Source organism: Topomyia yanbarensis, chromosome 3 (assembly GCF_030247195.1).
Source record: "Topomyia yanbarensis strain Yona2022 chromosome 3, ASM3024719v1, whole genome shotgun sequence".
Lineage (NCBI taxonomy): Eukaryota > Metazoa > Arthropoda > Insecta > Diptera > Culicidae > Topomyia > Topomyia yanbarensis.
In genome coordinates this window covers 422,139,737-422,152,466 of record NC_080672.1, presented here as the reverse complement: position 1 = coordinate 422,152,466, position 12,730 = coordinate 422,139,737, and the positions used below count along the sequence as shown (strand labels likewise).

At 38.9% G+C, this 12,730-nt stretch overlaps 1 protein-coding gene across 3 annotated transcripts in view; it reads right to left on the bottom strand.

The window, feature by feature from the left end:
• Nucleotides 1-12,730, bottom strand: part of LOC131693565 (arfGAP with SH3 domain, ANK repeat and PH domain-containing protein) — a 97,236-nt gene that overhangs the window by 21,720 nt on the left and 62,786 nt on the right. For all 3 annotated transcript variants that reach the window (XM_058981486.1, XM_058981488.1, XM_058981487.1), the window contains exon 3: nucleotides 9,249-9,321. In XM_058981486.1, coding sequence (XP_058837469.1) covers nucleotides 9,249-9,321 — 73 coding nt within the window. The remainder of the gene's footprint in view (nucleotides 1-9,248; nucleotides 9,322-12,730) is intronic.

The following is a 12,730-nucleotide window of genomic DNA, read 5'->3' as shown; positions in this document are numbered from 1 at the left end:
GGAAGTCTATTGGACATATTATACATTAAGCATAATGAAGGATAAACAGAATGGACGCTAGACATAAAATATCATAGTAATGCGTTTTGACTTCGTCTCATCAGTATCGTGTAAGACCGACTTGGTCGGTAGAAAGACGAGTGATGTCCTACAAAAACAAAAGTTCTGATTGCTGTGAAATTGCGCATCTATTGGTATCAATGTCATTGATTTGACTCACAGACACTACACGATAACAAAATTAGATTAAAATATGAACTCCCGTAGCATTTTTCGACTCATTTGCAGGCGACTACTACGAAGTTTTAATATTTTTTTTCCCCATGTGGTCAAAGCACAATTATTAATTCTTCTTCGTAAGCCAAGATCTTTTATTAAACAAACAATTTTTTTGATAGATTCTATCGACATTAATTAGTGAAGGAGCGAAAAAAACATTAGCTTAGCTTATCTTAGGCAGATTGCCCGTAGTTCGCGATTGACCGAATCGAACAAATGAGTGAAAATACACAATGAACGAACAAAATCATGCTTGGGAGAAGTAAATCATTCTCACTGTGTACGTTCTATAGACCCAATATTTTCATTAAATGATCAATGCCGGTAATGTCTAATGCTGTTCAACCGGGGAAGGAAAGGAATGTTAGTTCGACACTCGCTTTTGATAGAAACCGAAACTACCTCTGCATATCCAGAAACTTGATGGGAATGGAATTGTGTTAGTATGAAAGGGAAAAGATCAGGAGGTTTGTCTTGGTAGACAATATAATCTTATCAATTTGTTCGAAAGTCGCTCACGATCAATTTCCTAGAATAAAAATAAAAACAATCAACTTGAAATCCGGGCAGCCAGGCAACGGGAGAGTTACTTACAATTTACACTTCAATAAGGATTCAATAATTTCATTAAGCTTGAGTTTGAACTTCACGTTAAATAGCGAGAAAATGTTTTGCAACATACTCAATCGATTTTTTTTCATATATTTTTCCAGAAGAAAAACTAGCAACGGAAAAGAATGAAATAGTCCCGAAAAAATTATTCGAGGTTGGTAAACAAACGGAAGCTATAACAGAAAACTCGATCCTATTTTTGAAAAGAATATGAAATAATTTTGAGCGGCCCAAAATGAGCATTAACTGTACCGAAAGCTTTACTTTGTATGACGGATACATTAACAGTTCCACGTGCGTATCCTTTGTTTCCCTTCCCTGTCAGCATACGATCCACAAATCTTCACTACACGCTCATTCAAAACTACTCAAAATTTGAGTTCGGAGCACTCAATTTAAAAAGTAATAGCAATATGTCAAAAAATGAGTTTTAATTTGAGTAGAACTAACTCATTTCTTGAGTAATCATAAAATCTTCAAAGTTCTGAGTGAAAAAATACTCTCAAAAAAGTGTGCGGAATTAGGTGTTGATTTAAATTTTAAAAAGAGCCTGAAGTTAAAGCCGATGATCGTTTATAAAACTAGAAGGTAAGTTTCATTGAGTTTTGCTTGCTTTCAAATCTTACTTCCAGTTGTGTTTTTGTAGTTTCGGCAATTTATACAAGATGCCGATCGGTATGAAATAGATGTAGAGAACGACCCTTGGATTAAGTTCCCGAACATCGCAAACACCTGGACAACGGTCTGGAGGATCAGGTAAATGATATTTGAAATGCCAATGATTGTCTTTGTACTTTTATTAAAAATGCGGAATGATTATTTTCTGTATTTCCCTCTTGAGTAAAATGTACTCAAATTTGACATTGTTATGCCAAACTCAAAACTGAGTAAACGAGGAAAACTCAATTTTTGGCTATGTGCACTTTTAATGAAATTGAGTGGCTGGCTACTCAAATTTGAGTTGTTATGGATGAGCGTGTAATGCAGCTCCTGCCCGAAGCGAAACTGAGTCAGGCTCCAACCCAAACCGCTGTCAACATGTATGAACTGAAAGCGGCTTGGGTTAGAACCTGAAAAATTTTTTAGATAGGACTAATTTTTTGTGCATAAAGGTACAAGACTTAACATAAGATACGGGTTTTTAGTGTTTCGGATTCTCCTCGTTAGTACTAATACCAACTTAATGCTGGTTAGATAAACCAGCACCAAATTGACGCCGGTGGTTTGGACTTATCTAACTAGCATTGAGTTGGTGTTAGTTACTGACGAGGAAATGCCCACCATACATGTAGAAATGCCCATCGATCCTCTGAGCGAAGTGGTTGGAAAAGCCTCTGCACAAATGTCGTAAGTCGACGTAGATTAAATAAGTTTAAATAGATTAATAGATTTAATAGATTAAAATAGATTAGATTATATAGATCAAATAAGTTACTTTCGAAATCGAAAGACTTTCATGTCAGCTCGATTACAACTGCTAATGGTAAATACTCGTCTGACGAAGATGTAGTACTCAACTGTCTTTTTGACACACACACTTTCCAGGCTGTACGGACGAGTTCTTTTCAGGTAGTTCTGATTCTTGGGCTTGCTCGTAGAATTGTGACAACCGAATCGATCAAATGGGCGATTGAAAATTTTGCTCTGTATAAGTCTCCGGGAAAAGGTGGAATCATTCCAGTTCTACTACAAATATGGATATGAGCAGTTCAAGCATATTTTGAAAAAGATTCTTACTTGTAATCTTGAAACAGGATTCATTCCATTAGCGTGGCGGAAAATGACTGTAAAATTCATTCCCAAAGGCGGCCGCACCACTTATGAGGAGGCAAAGAGCTTTAGACCGATCAGTCTGACCTCCTTCCTTCTCAAATCAGTGAAATGTTTAATCGACCACTACATTCGGGATGCTAACTTGGCCGAGCACCCGCTGCATGCAATGCAACATGCATATCAGCGGGGCAAGTCTACTACCCTGTTACACAATATTGTCTACAATATTGAAAAAGCTTTTCCACAAAAGTAATCAAGTTCAAGAGTTTTTTTATATTGCAGGTGACAACGTGTCTTTCGAATCCATTTTGGAAGCAGATACACGCAATGCTTAGCAACCGACATCTGTGCTCATTGTTAAGACAAGTAGAGATAAGGAAACTGTGAGTCTGCGGATGCCCTCAAGGTGGTGTGCTGTCACCACTTCCACAGAACTTTGTCGCCGATGGCTTAGTGAGGAAACTTAACGAGCTTGGGCTTCCGACATATGGTTTTGCCGATGATTATCATATAATGATCACCGGTATTTGCATTAACACACTTTTTGATTTGATGCAACAAGCCTTATGTGTTGTTGAGCGGTGATGCCTTCATGTTGGACTATCAGTTAATCCAAATAAAACCTCAATGGTGCTTTTCACGCAACGAAGGATTACAACCGGAGCTCGTCCATTGCAGTTTTTTCACTCTGAAATTATTGTCGAAGATCCAGTTAAGTACGTTGGGGTAATTCTCGACTCAAAACTTAATTGGACAGCTCACATCGATTTCAGGATCAAGAAAGCTTGCATGGCCTTTGGCCAATGTAGACGGGCTTTCGGCAAATCCTGGGGACTCAAACCCAAGTACATTCAGTGGATCTACACAACAATTGTTAGACCAATACTGCCATACGGGTGCCTTGTTTGGTGGCAGAAGGGAGGAGTCACAACAATCCAATCAAAGTTAAACCATCTTCAGAGGATGATCTTGATGGCGATGACTGGTGCGTTCTCGACAACACCTACTGCTGCTCTCGAGGCACTCTTGAACATAAAACCACTACATGTGTTTCTGAAACAAGAAGCACTTTCTTGTGCATACCGTCTTAAGGTTACTGGGCTCTGGAACAGTAACCCAATAGATCGTGTAACTAGCCACACAAGACTGTGGCCCCAAATGGTTACTTGGGATGAATATACACTTGCTCCCAGTGACCTTACACTCACATGTAGTTTTCCTTCTAAAACTTTCAATGTGAGAATTCCTCTTCGTGAGGAATGGCTGTCTGGCTGGATGGAGCGACAACTTGAAGAATACGTAGTTTGTTATACGGACGGTTCTTTGTTGCAGGGCCGAGCCGGTGCTGGTGTCTATTGTCATGAGATGAGATTAAACCAATCTCACTCGCTTGGTAGATACTGTACCGTATTCCAAGCAGAAATCTTTGCGATTCTGTGTGGCGTACAATCCGCACTTCAACAGGGAATTTGCGGTAAAAGAATCTATTTTTGCTCTGACAGTCAGGCTGCCCTGAAAGCACTTAGTTCGGCAGATTCGAGATCGAAATTAGTAATCGCATGTCGAACTCAAATCGAAGAACTTAGCATTTCAAATGCTATCTACCTTCTATGGGTACCCGGTCATTCCGGTATTACTGGAAATGAATGGGCGGGCGAATTAGCTAGAGCTGGCGCTGCGACTTATTTCGTTAGTCCAGAACCAGTTCTACCACTGTCAATAAGTTGGATAAAGCTCAAGATTCGCTCTTGGGCTGCATTCGAACATGCCAACCATTGGCGTAGTTTGCAAACTTGCGTTCGAACAAAGACTTTTCTTTCGGATGTCAGTCCGAAAATGTCAAAGAATTTGTTGCATTTTTTCAAGCACAATTGCAGTATTCTAGTTAGGGCATTGACTGGACATTGCAAACTCAATGATCACATGGCCACTATTCAGCGTGCTGAGTATTATTCGTGTGATCTTTGTGAATATGATTACGGAACATATCATTTGATATGTAATGGACCTGCAGTAATGCAATAGCGTGTCTGGATGTTTGGTTCTCCATACATAGATAAACCTAAGTAAAGAGAGCTGAAACTCGAGAATATGCTATTTTTCTTAACCCAGTATGGTAAAGAGCTATAGTTTAAGCCGTATTTGAATGACTATATCTCTTCGGGGGTGTTGTCGTTCTCTTATCCCAATATCCCCTCGGGGGGGGGGGGGGTGTTGCCATATCCGCTCACTGTTTAAATAAAAATTCTAAATCCCTCCGGTGGTTGCCCATTTCATTCCTGCTATTGTAGCACCTACAGATCGTTCCGCATCCTTACGGGGGTGTTTGGTTCTGTAATTGTTCTGTGTCGTTATTTTCTTTACTCCTAACCTTATCACTTTCCCAATCCTTCCCATCAGGGAAATGATAAAAAGGCAAACTTGACAAGGCATAAATCTCCAATCAACATAGGGAACGTGCACAAATCTAATAATTTCGCTAAATGATGTGTCAAACAACTAGCATTTGCAGTTCTAGCTCATTGACGGCCAACCGAAGCCTCGTTGACCAAATTGACTACCATAGACGATTCCGGAAATACCCCGAAGGAAAATCGACTTTTTGGGACAACTGATTTTGCACCTTTTTCCCTTGCTCATATAAAGAAAGGCTATGCAATCACTCTAAATTCGACTTTTAATCAGGCGTAGAGAGCCGAGTGTCATATAACATTCGATTCAGTTCGTTGAGAACCTAAAATGTATGTGTGTGTATGTATGTGTGTGTCATTTAAACTTGCAAAATTTATCGGAAATGGCTAAACCAATTTACGCAAAATTATTTACAAACGGAAGGTATAACACTCCCATAAGCTGTAATCGAATTTTTAGTTGATCCGACTTCCGGTTCCGGAGTTACAGGTTAAATAGTTAAATAGTTCCGGAGTTACGGGTTAAAATACCCATATAAACTGGTAACACCATGATGACCACATGATGTAATACATATTAAAAAAGAGTGCAACATTACTTGGATTCGCGGGTCTAGATCACTAATGATCAATCAGCTTTGACCACATTGGCCACTTATGACGGTTCTTAATATCCCCGGGGAACTCGTCACGTTCCCAAGCTAGTATCACAATATTTCCAAGTAATCCCATTAACTGCTATTGAATTTCATTCGGTTCTGATTTTTGGTTCCAGAGTTGCAGGTTGGTTAGTAAGGTCACACTGGAATTCCCCATTGAAACCGTTACAATCGTGATATTTTAGAAGCTATAAATGTATTGCAATGGTCAACAAATTACTCTACTCATAGCTCTAGTTCCCTGATTACCAATCAAACATTCTTTGAATATACACCCAGGTTTTTTTTACGCGGGGGATACGTACTGCGTAAAAAAACCGCTTTAAACAAACCGCGTTCATTGAAAAATCCGCGTAAAAAACCGCGTTAATTGGAAAATCCTCGAAAAAAAACCACGTTAACTCGAAAATCCGCGTAAAAAACTCTTAGGAAAAGAATTAAAATATTTTTGGAAGCTTTTTTATTGCACGGATTTCGCAATTAATGCGGTTTTTACAAAAATATTCTAAGTCCTTTGAATGCCAAAGACTTAGACATTTTTCTGAAAAAAAATTCTAAGTCCTTTTAAATGCAGAGAACTTTGAAGAATTTTAGCAGTTTATATTTTGCGTAGATTTCGCAATTGACACGGTTTTTGAAAAAAATATTCTAAGTCGTTTTGAATGCAAAAGACTTAGAAGATTTTCGGAAAGATGGAAGAGACGGGCCTGCAAGACTCCTTATGGCCCACACCCCAACAATATGGGTATTTTCGGAATGGTCTTGAAGAATAGCTGCCAGAAATTGATTTTTGACGCCATTTTGAAATCAAAGATGGCGACTTCCGGTTTAGAGAAATTCACTGTAACCCACTCAATATGGGTATTTTCGGAATGGTCTTGACGAGTAGGTGCCAGAAATAAATAAATCTGCACCTTCCCCGCAAGGTTTTTTTTATGAAAAATTGATTTTTGCGCCATTTTCAAATCCCAGATGGCGACTTCCGGCTTAGCGAGATTCTCTACAACTCAATCAACATGAGTATTTTCGGAATGGTTTTGACGAGTAGCAGACAAACGTCGATGTTTGGCGTCATTTTAAAATTCTAGATGGCGACTTCCGGTATACCGAAATTCCCGCATGAAAAATCTGAGCAATCATCTAAATCACCCTCAAATATAAGATCTAATCATAAACCAGCAAAATGCAAAATATTTTTATGTGTTCATCTAGAAGAGTGCGGTGAGAATGGAAGAGAGAGAAGAAAGAGACATATGTGGTGTGAGTTGGGGGTTTAAATTCATTCAAATTAAACATATTGCTTAAATTTAAGCAAATTCAACTGTTTAGTTAAAACAACTTCCAAAAATACTCATATTGATTGGGTTATAACGAATTTCGCTAAATCGGAAATCGCCATCTTGGATTTAAAAATGGCGTCAAAAATCAATTTTTGGAACCTACTCGTTAAGATTATTCTAAAAATACTCATATTGACTGGGTTATAGTGAATGTGGCTAACCCGGAAGTCGCCATCTTGGAATTCAAAATGGCGTCAAACATGGATCTTTGTCTCCTACTTGTCAAGTCCATTCCGAAAATACTCATATTGATTGGGTTATAGCGAATTACGCTAAACCGGAAGTTGCCATCTTTGATTTCAAAATAACGTCAAAAATCAATTTCTAGCACCAACACTTCAAGACCATTCCGAAAATACCCATATTGATTGGGTTATAGCGAATTTAGCTAAACCGGAAGTTGCCATCTTTGATTTCAAAATAGCGTCAAAAATCAATTTCTAGCACCAACACTTCAAGACCATTCCGAAAATACCCATATTGATTGGGTTATAGCGAATTTAGCTAAACCGGAAGTTGCCATCTTTGATTTCAAAATAGCGTCAAAAATCAATTTCTAGCACCAACACTTCAAGACCATTCCGAAAATACCCATATTGTTGGGATGTGGGCCATAAGGAGTATTGCAGACCCGTCTCTTCCATCTTTCCGAAAATCTAAGTTTTTTGCATTCAAAAGGACTTATTTTTTGCAAAAACCGTGTTAATTGCGAAATCCGCGCAAAATAAAAACTGCCAAGATTCTTCTAAGTTCTTTGCATTTAAAAGGACTTAGAATTTTTTTCAGAAAAAAGTCTAAGACTTTTGCATTCGAAAAGACTTAGAATATTTTTGCAAAAACCGTGTTAATTGGAAAATCCGCGTAAAAAAAATTCGTGAAAAATTCGTATAATCGACAATTCCGTGCATATTCCACAATTAATTCACATCATTTTTTCGAACCGAGTCTCAAATGGATGTATAATATGCAGTTGAGTGTTACATTCTCCGTCTCTCTCTTGCCCTTACACCTCCTTCCTTCATCACAACCCCCGTCCCTCTTGGACCAGCCTCACACCCGCATTTCCGTCATCTACCCCGCATACCGAAGTAAGATAAAAGATTTCGACGCATCCTCCACATCCACTCTACTAAGTCAATTTTGGGCAAATTTCGCGTTACGTAATTTATGAATGGTCCCTCATCGTTATCCAGAAGATTCGTTATATGCATTTTATCCATGGCATTTATTTATTTCATTATTTGGGCAGGAAGGGTGCATCAGGGCATCATACAAACTGTGTCATGAATTAGGGGACGTGAATCGCTTTTGTATAGTCAAAAGATAATAATGTCTGCACTGACATCTTAAATATTCGGAATTATGTAGTTACCCGATCAGAATGAAATAACAAGATTATAACAGAATACAATTTTCATAACAAACGGTGTTACAAATTTGGTCTCGTTAGTAGTTAAAATAACAGAAAATTATAATAAGTAACAACGCGAGATGTAGTTTTGAAATTTTTGTTATGTATTGCTGATCGGGTATTGTTAATATTCTTGTCAGGCACGACACGGTAAGTTTGACGCGCTCTTATCACACAAACTATCAGGCAGTGCCTTAACGAGTATTGCAAATGTCGCAGTTAAAACGTCTAGATTTTGTTGGAAGGAGATTATTTGTCCATTGTCTATGTCCGTGCACATAAGAGCTTCTGTTTATGGATCCAACCCTTCTTGGACTTTCATACAGCGATAAATTGACAGTCGTTCGCTAGCAACATTTGGCATTGTTGTTAAAAGCAACTAGAGCCACTGGTGCAGTCCTTGCACTGATGGTGGGTTCACTACATCATCACAATTGTGTAATTATTTAATTTTAATTTTATCAATAATACGAGTGTTTATAAATTTGAATGAGAATGCGATGATCATAACAAACTTGATAGCATCTGAGTGAAAATGCGGTTTCCTAGGAGGTTAATATAACTCTTGAGTAAGATTTAGCGTCATATAACATACAATGGGCAAAGATGTAAAGCCTTGGTATTGCAATCCAGGTATGTGGAATTTGGTATTGTTTAGACAGACCTCGACGTCGATTCGTAACGTACAGGACAAATACGAGGCTAGTGCAATGAACCTATTAAGCCGCTTGCTCAAAAAAAATAATTGAATGCAATCACTTACTGTTTCCTGAATTGTGAATTGCTTTGACTGCCTTCTTCAGCTTGGTCAGTCCCTCTCGATCGAAGTCAAGTGTCTGAAAATAGAAACGAAAATGGAACAACATTTAGAATTTATTGTCTACCAAAAAGACCGTGTAGAAGTTTGGATTGATAACACCTTTGTGTTTGCATTCCGCATATCGAATACCAATCCGCATCGATGCAAGGCGAGATTAGTCACTAATTTAGCGACGGAAATTATGAAACCGGTTTCGTTTAAACGGAAGCCGAGTGCCAGTCCGTATTCCAGTTAGCAATTTCTGAGAAAATGAACCCCGCTAAAGACAGAAAATAGGGCACATGAAAGCATCATGGAATTGGACATAAGTCAAACTTCTTCAACCATTTTTAGCGCATATCTACACATCGGACATACGGTTAGTCTGTTTTTTGTACCTGATCCTCGCTCTAACAGAGTAACAAAGTTGACTGATTATTATTCGCCAAACGTCGCGGCGCTTTTCGCGGTTCTTCCAATTTGCCAAACCTAGGTAGGTAGGTAGGTCTACCTACACATATTTCCCATCTCGATGCGGTACGGCGGCGTTTCGCATGATTTTGTTCCGTCAACTAAATTTCCATATCACGTCAACGCAAAAAAAAAACATCATGAAACCAACCGCAGTTATATAGGTAATAAAGTTGCACACGACCAACTCCGTGCTATAGGTATGCGAATCGGGCGTTGCGTTGGAACAGCCGAAGAAAGTACAAAGTGATTTTGATTGTTATATTTGACTGCGATACGTCGTGGGTCTCAAGTGGATGCAAATTGAATATTTATCGTTTATTTATCTTTGCACTTTGGAAATTTTGCTTGCGGTAGCGAACGTACAGGTTAGGGGAAAACCATTGCTCCGTAATGTAGAATAGCATTGTAGTATGGCTCAGCAGTTAAATTGTTAGAATGTGGTTCTCGGTGCCTTTTTAGATTTCTTTCTTCAATATTTTGGCCTTTGCAATTCGAAAAGGTGTTCAATTAAAAAAATAGCATCTTAGAGCATCTCCACCGCTAAATTTAAATTCTTGTTCTATTTTATACCAGCTCTAAAAATATAGATCAAAAGTTAGATTTTCGCACTGCTAGATCCAAACGACTAGATCTAAAAGCTGACACTTCAAAAAGTTTGCGATTGTAGCTGATATGTGACTTTGACGACTTACACGCAAAGTAAAATACATTCTGAATTTCTAATTTAATGGAAAAATGTATTTAATTGCACTGATTTAAAAAAAAACGCAATCACAAGTGTCAGAAAAGCTGTACCTGAAATTAATGACCGGATAGGTTTGTTACTAGGCGGTGGTCGTTTCAAGCACCTCAACGGCGTTATTTTCTGAATTAACTGAACTTGGCTGATGCGTGTGCCCTTCAGTAGTATACTAGTACAGTACCCAATCGCCATACTGATTTGCAACCTTTGCCGATGTCAAGTTAGCAGATTACTAACTCTCTTTTCACATTCTAGTCTTTAACCTGTCTCATCACCATCGTGTCCTTTGTGCTCATTCCACCCAGAAGCTTCTGTAAATAAAGTTTTTTTTTCCGGTTTGTTGGTTGAAGGATTGGTATGCTACCTTACCAGTGCTGCTGTACCTAGCCACATGATTTGATTTCCCTATAGCATATAGCTACCGAGAGACCTCATTTCTCCTTCCGCCGCCCATTCTTGATCAGACACTGTTTTGAGTAGCTCCTAGCGTGGAGAACAGACACTCTTCGGGTTTATTGTTTTCTGCCCAGTTAAACCCATTCCGCAACAAATTCGGAATTCTGAATGGAGTCAGCATGGATTCCAGTTCAAATGAAACAACCGATTTCGGCTCAATCGGTTTCGGAATCGGTTGTTGCATTTGGCTGGAATCCATACCGACTCCATTCAGGATTCCGAATAAAATTCCGAATGGTTTGACCGGTTCAGTAGCGTCTGGCTCAAATGGCACGTTCCCCATGTTGATCGGAGATTTGTGCCTAAGTGTTGGTTACCGGATCTCCACTAAGGCTGTTCGTACCCCAGCTGGTACCGTGGCGTGCTAAATGAGGGTCGCACTCTTTCTGGACCAAGAGCGCATAATAATTTTTGTGGAGAAGCTCTATTTGGTATTGCAGCAAATGAATGTTTAAGTACTAGCGGGAGTTCTTCCTTTAAAAGACCGATTCTGGGATCTCTCTTCTCGTTTACTTATTCGATGTGAGGTTATGAATCCACTGGTAATTGAAAATTTTGAAAGACTTGTCGAGCTTCAACCCCAAACCAGATTCATGACAGTGTATTTCAATCACATGTCACAAGAAATAACGCCTGCTAGGTATGTTCCCACATACGTCAATATACTAGATATCCCTGAATCCACTTTATTCTTCGACACGTCCATGCAAGCAGAGATTCGTGGAATTCCGGATCACCTACGCTCGCGGGAGATCCCTAAAATATTCACAAGTAAATATCAACACATAGACTGCCTTAAAATGTTTTACACTGATGGGTCACGAATCAGTGAGGCCACTGGTTTCGGTATTTTCAACAATAATTTTTCAATTTCTCTCAAACTTGCAGAACCCGCCTCTGTTTATATAGCGGAACTAGCAGCAGTTCACTATAGTTTTCAAATAATTAATACTTTACCCCCGAATCATTACTTTATCCTCACTGATAGTCTCAGCACAATTGCAGCTCTACGCTCAAAGAGGATTGATAATCACGATCCATTCTTTTTGGGGAAGATACGAGAATCTCTGAGTAACCTGACAAGAAAATGTTATAAATTTACCCTAGTGTGGCTCCCCGCCCATTGCTCTATTGCGGGCAATGAGAAAGCTGATAATTTAGCCAAGATTGGTGCACTAGATGGTGAAATATATGAAAGACCCATCGCTTACAATGAATTTTATAGCGCTTCTCGACAGAGGACACTTGCTAGTTGGCAAACATCTTGGGACAATGGAGATATGGGACGATGGCTACACTCAATTATCCCTAAAGTATCAACGAAGGCATGGTTCAAAGGATTGGATGTAAGTCGGGACTTCATCCGTGTGATGTCTAGGCTCATGTCCAATCATTATACTTTAGATGCGCATCTCCGTCGTATTGGGCTCGCTGAGGGTAATCATTGTGCTTGTGGAGAAGGTTACCATGACATTGAGCATGTTGTTTGGTCCTGCACTGAATATCGTGAAGCCAGATCACAATTAGTAGATTCTTTACAAGTCCGAGGAAGACCAATCCATGTTCCTGTTAGAAACATCCTGGCGTATCGCGATCCTCTATACATGGAACTTATCTATCATTTTCTAAAAACAGCATCTGTCAAAATTTAATTAAATTCATCTCCTCATACTCTCATCCAAGGCTAATCATTCACCAATTAAAGTGTCCTAGAATATTTAGTTTTTAAATTTAGACAATAACAGAAAAAAAAGTAAATAAATACACCCGAAAA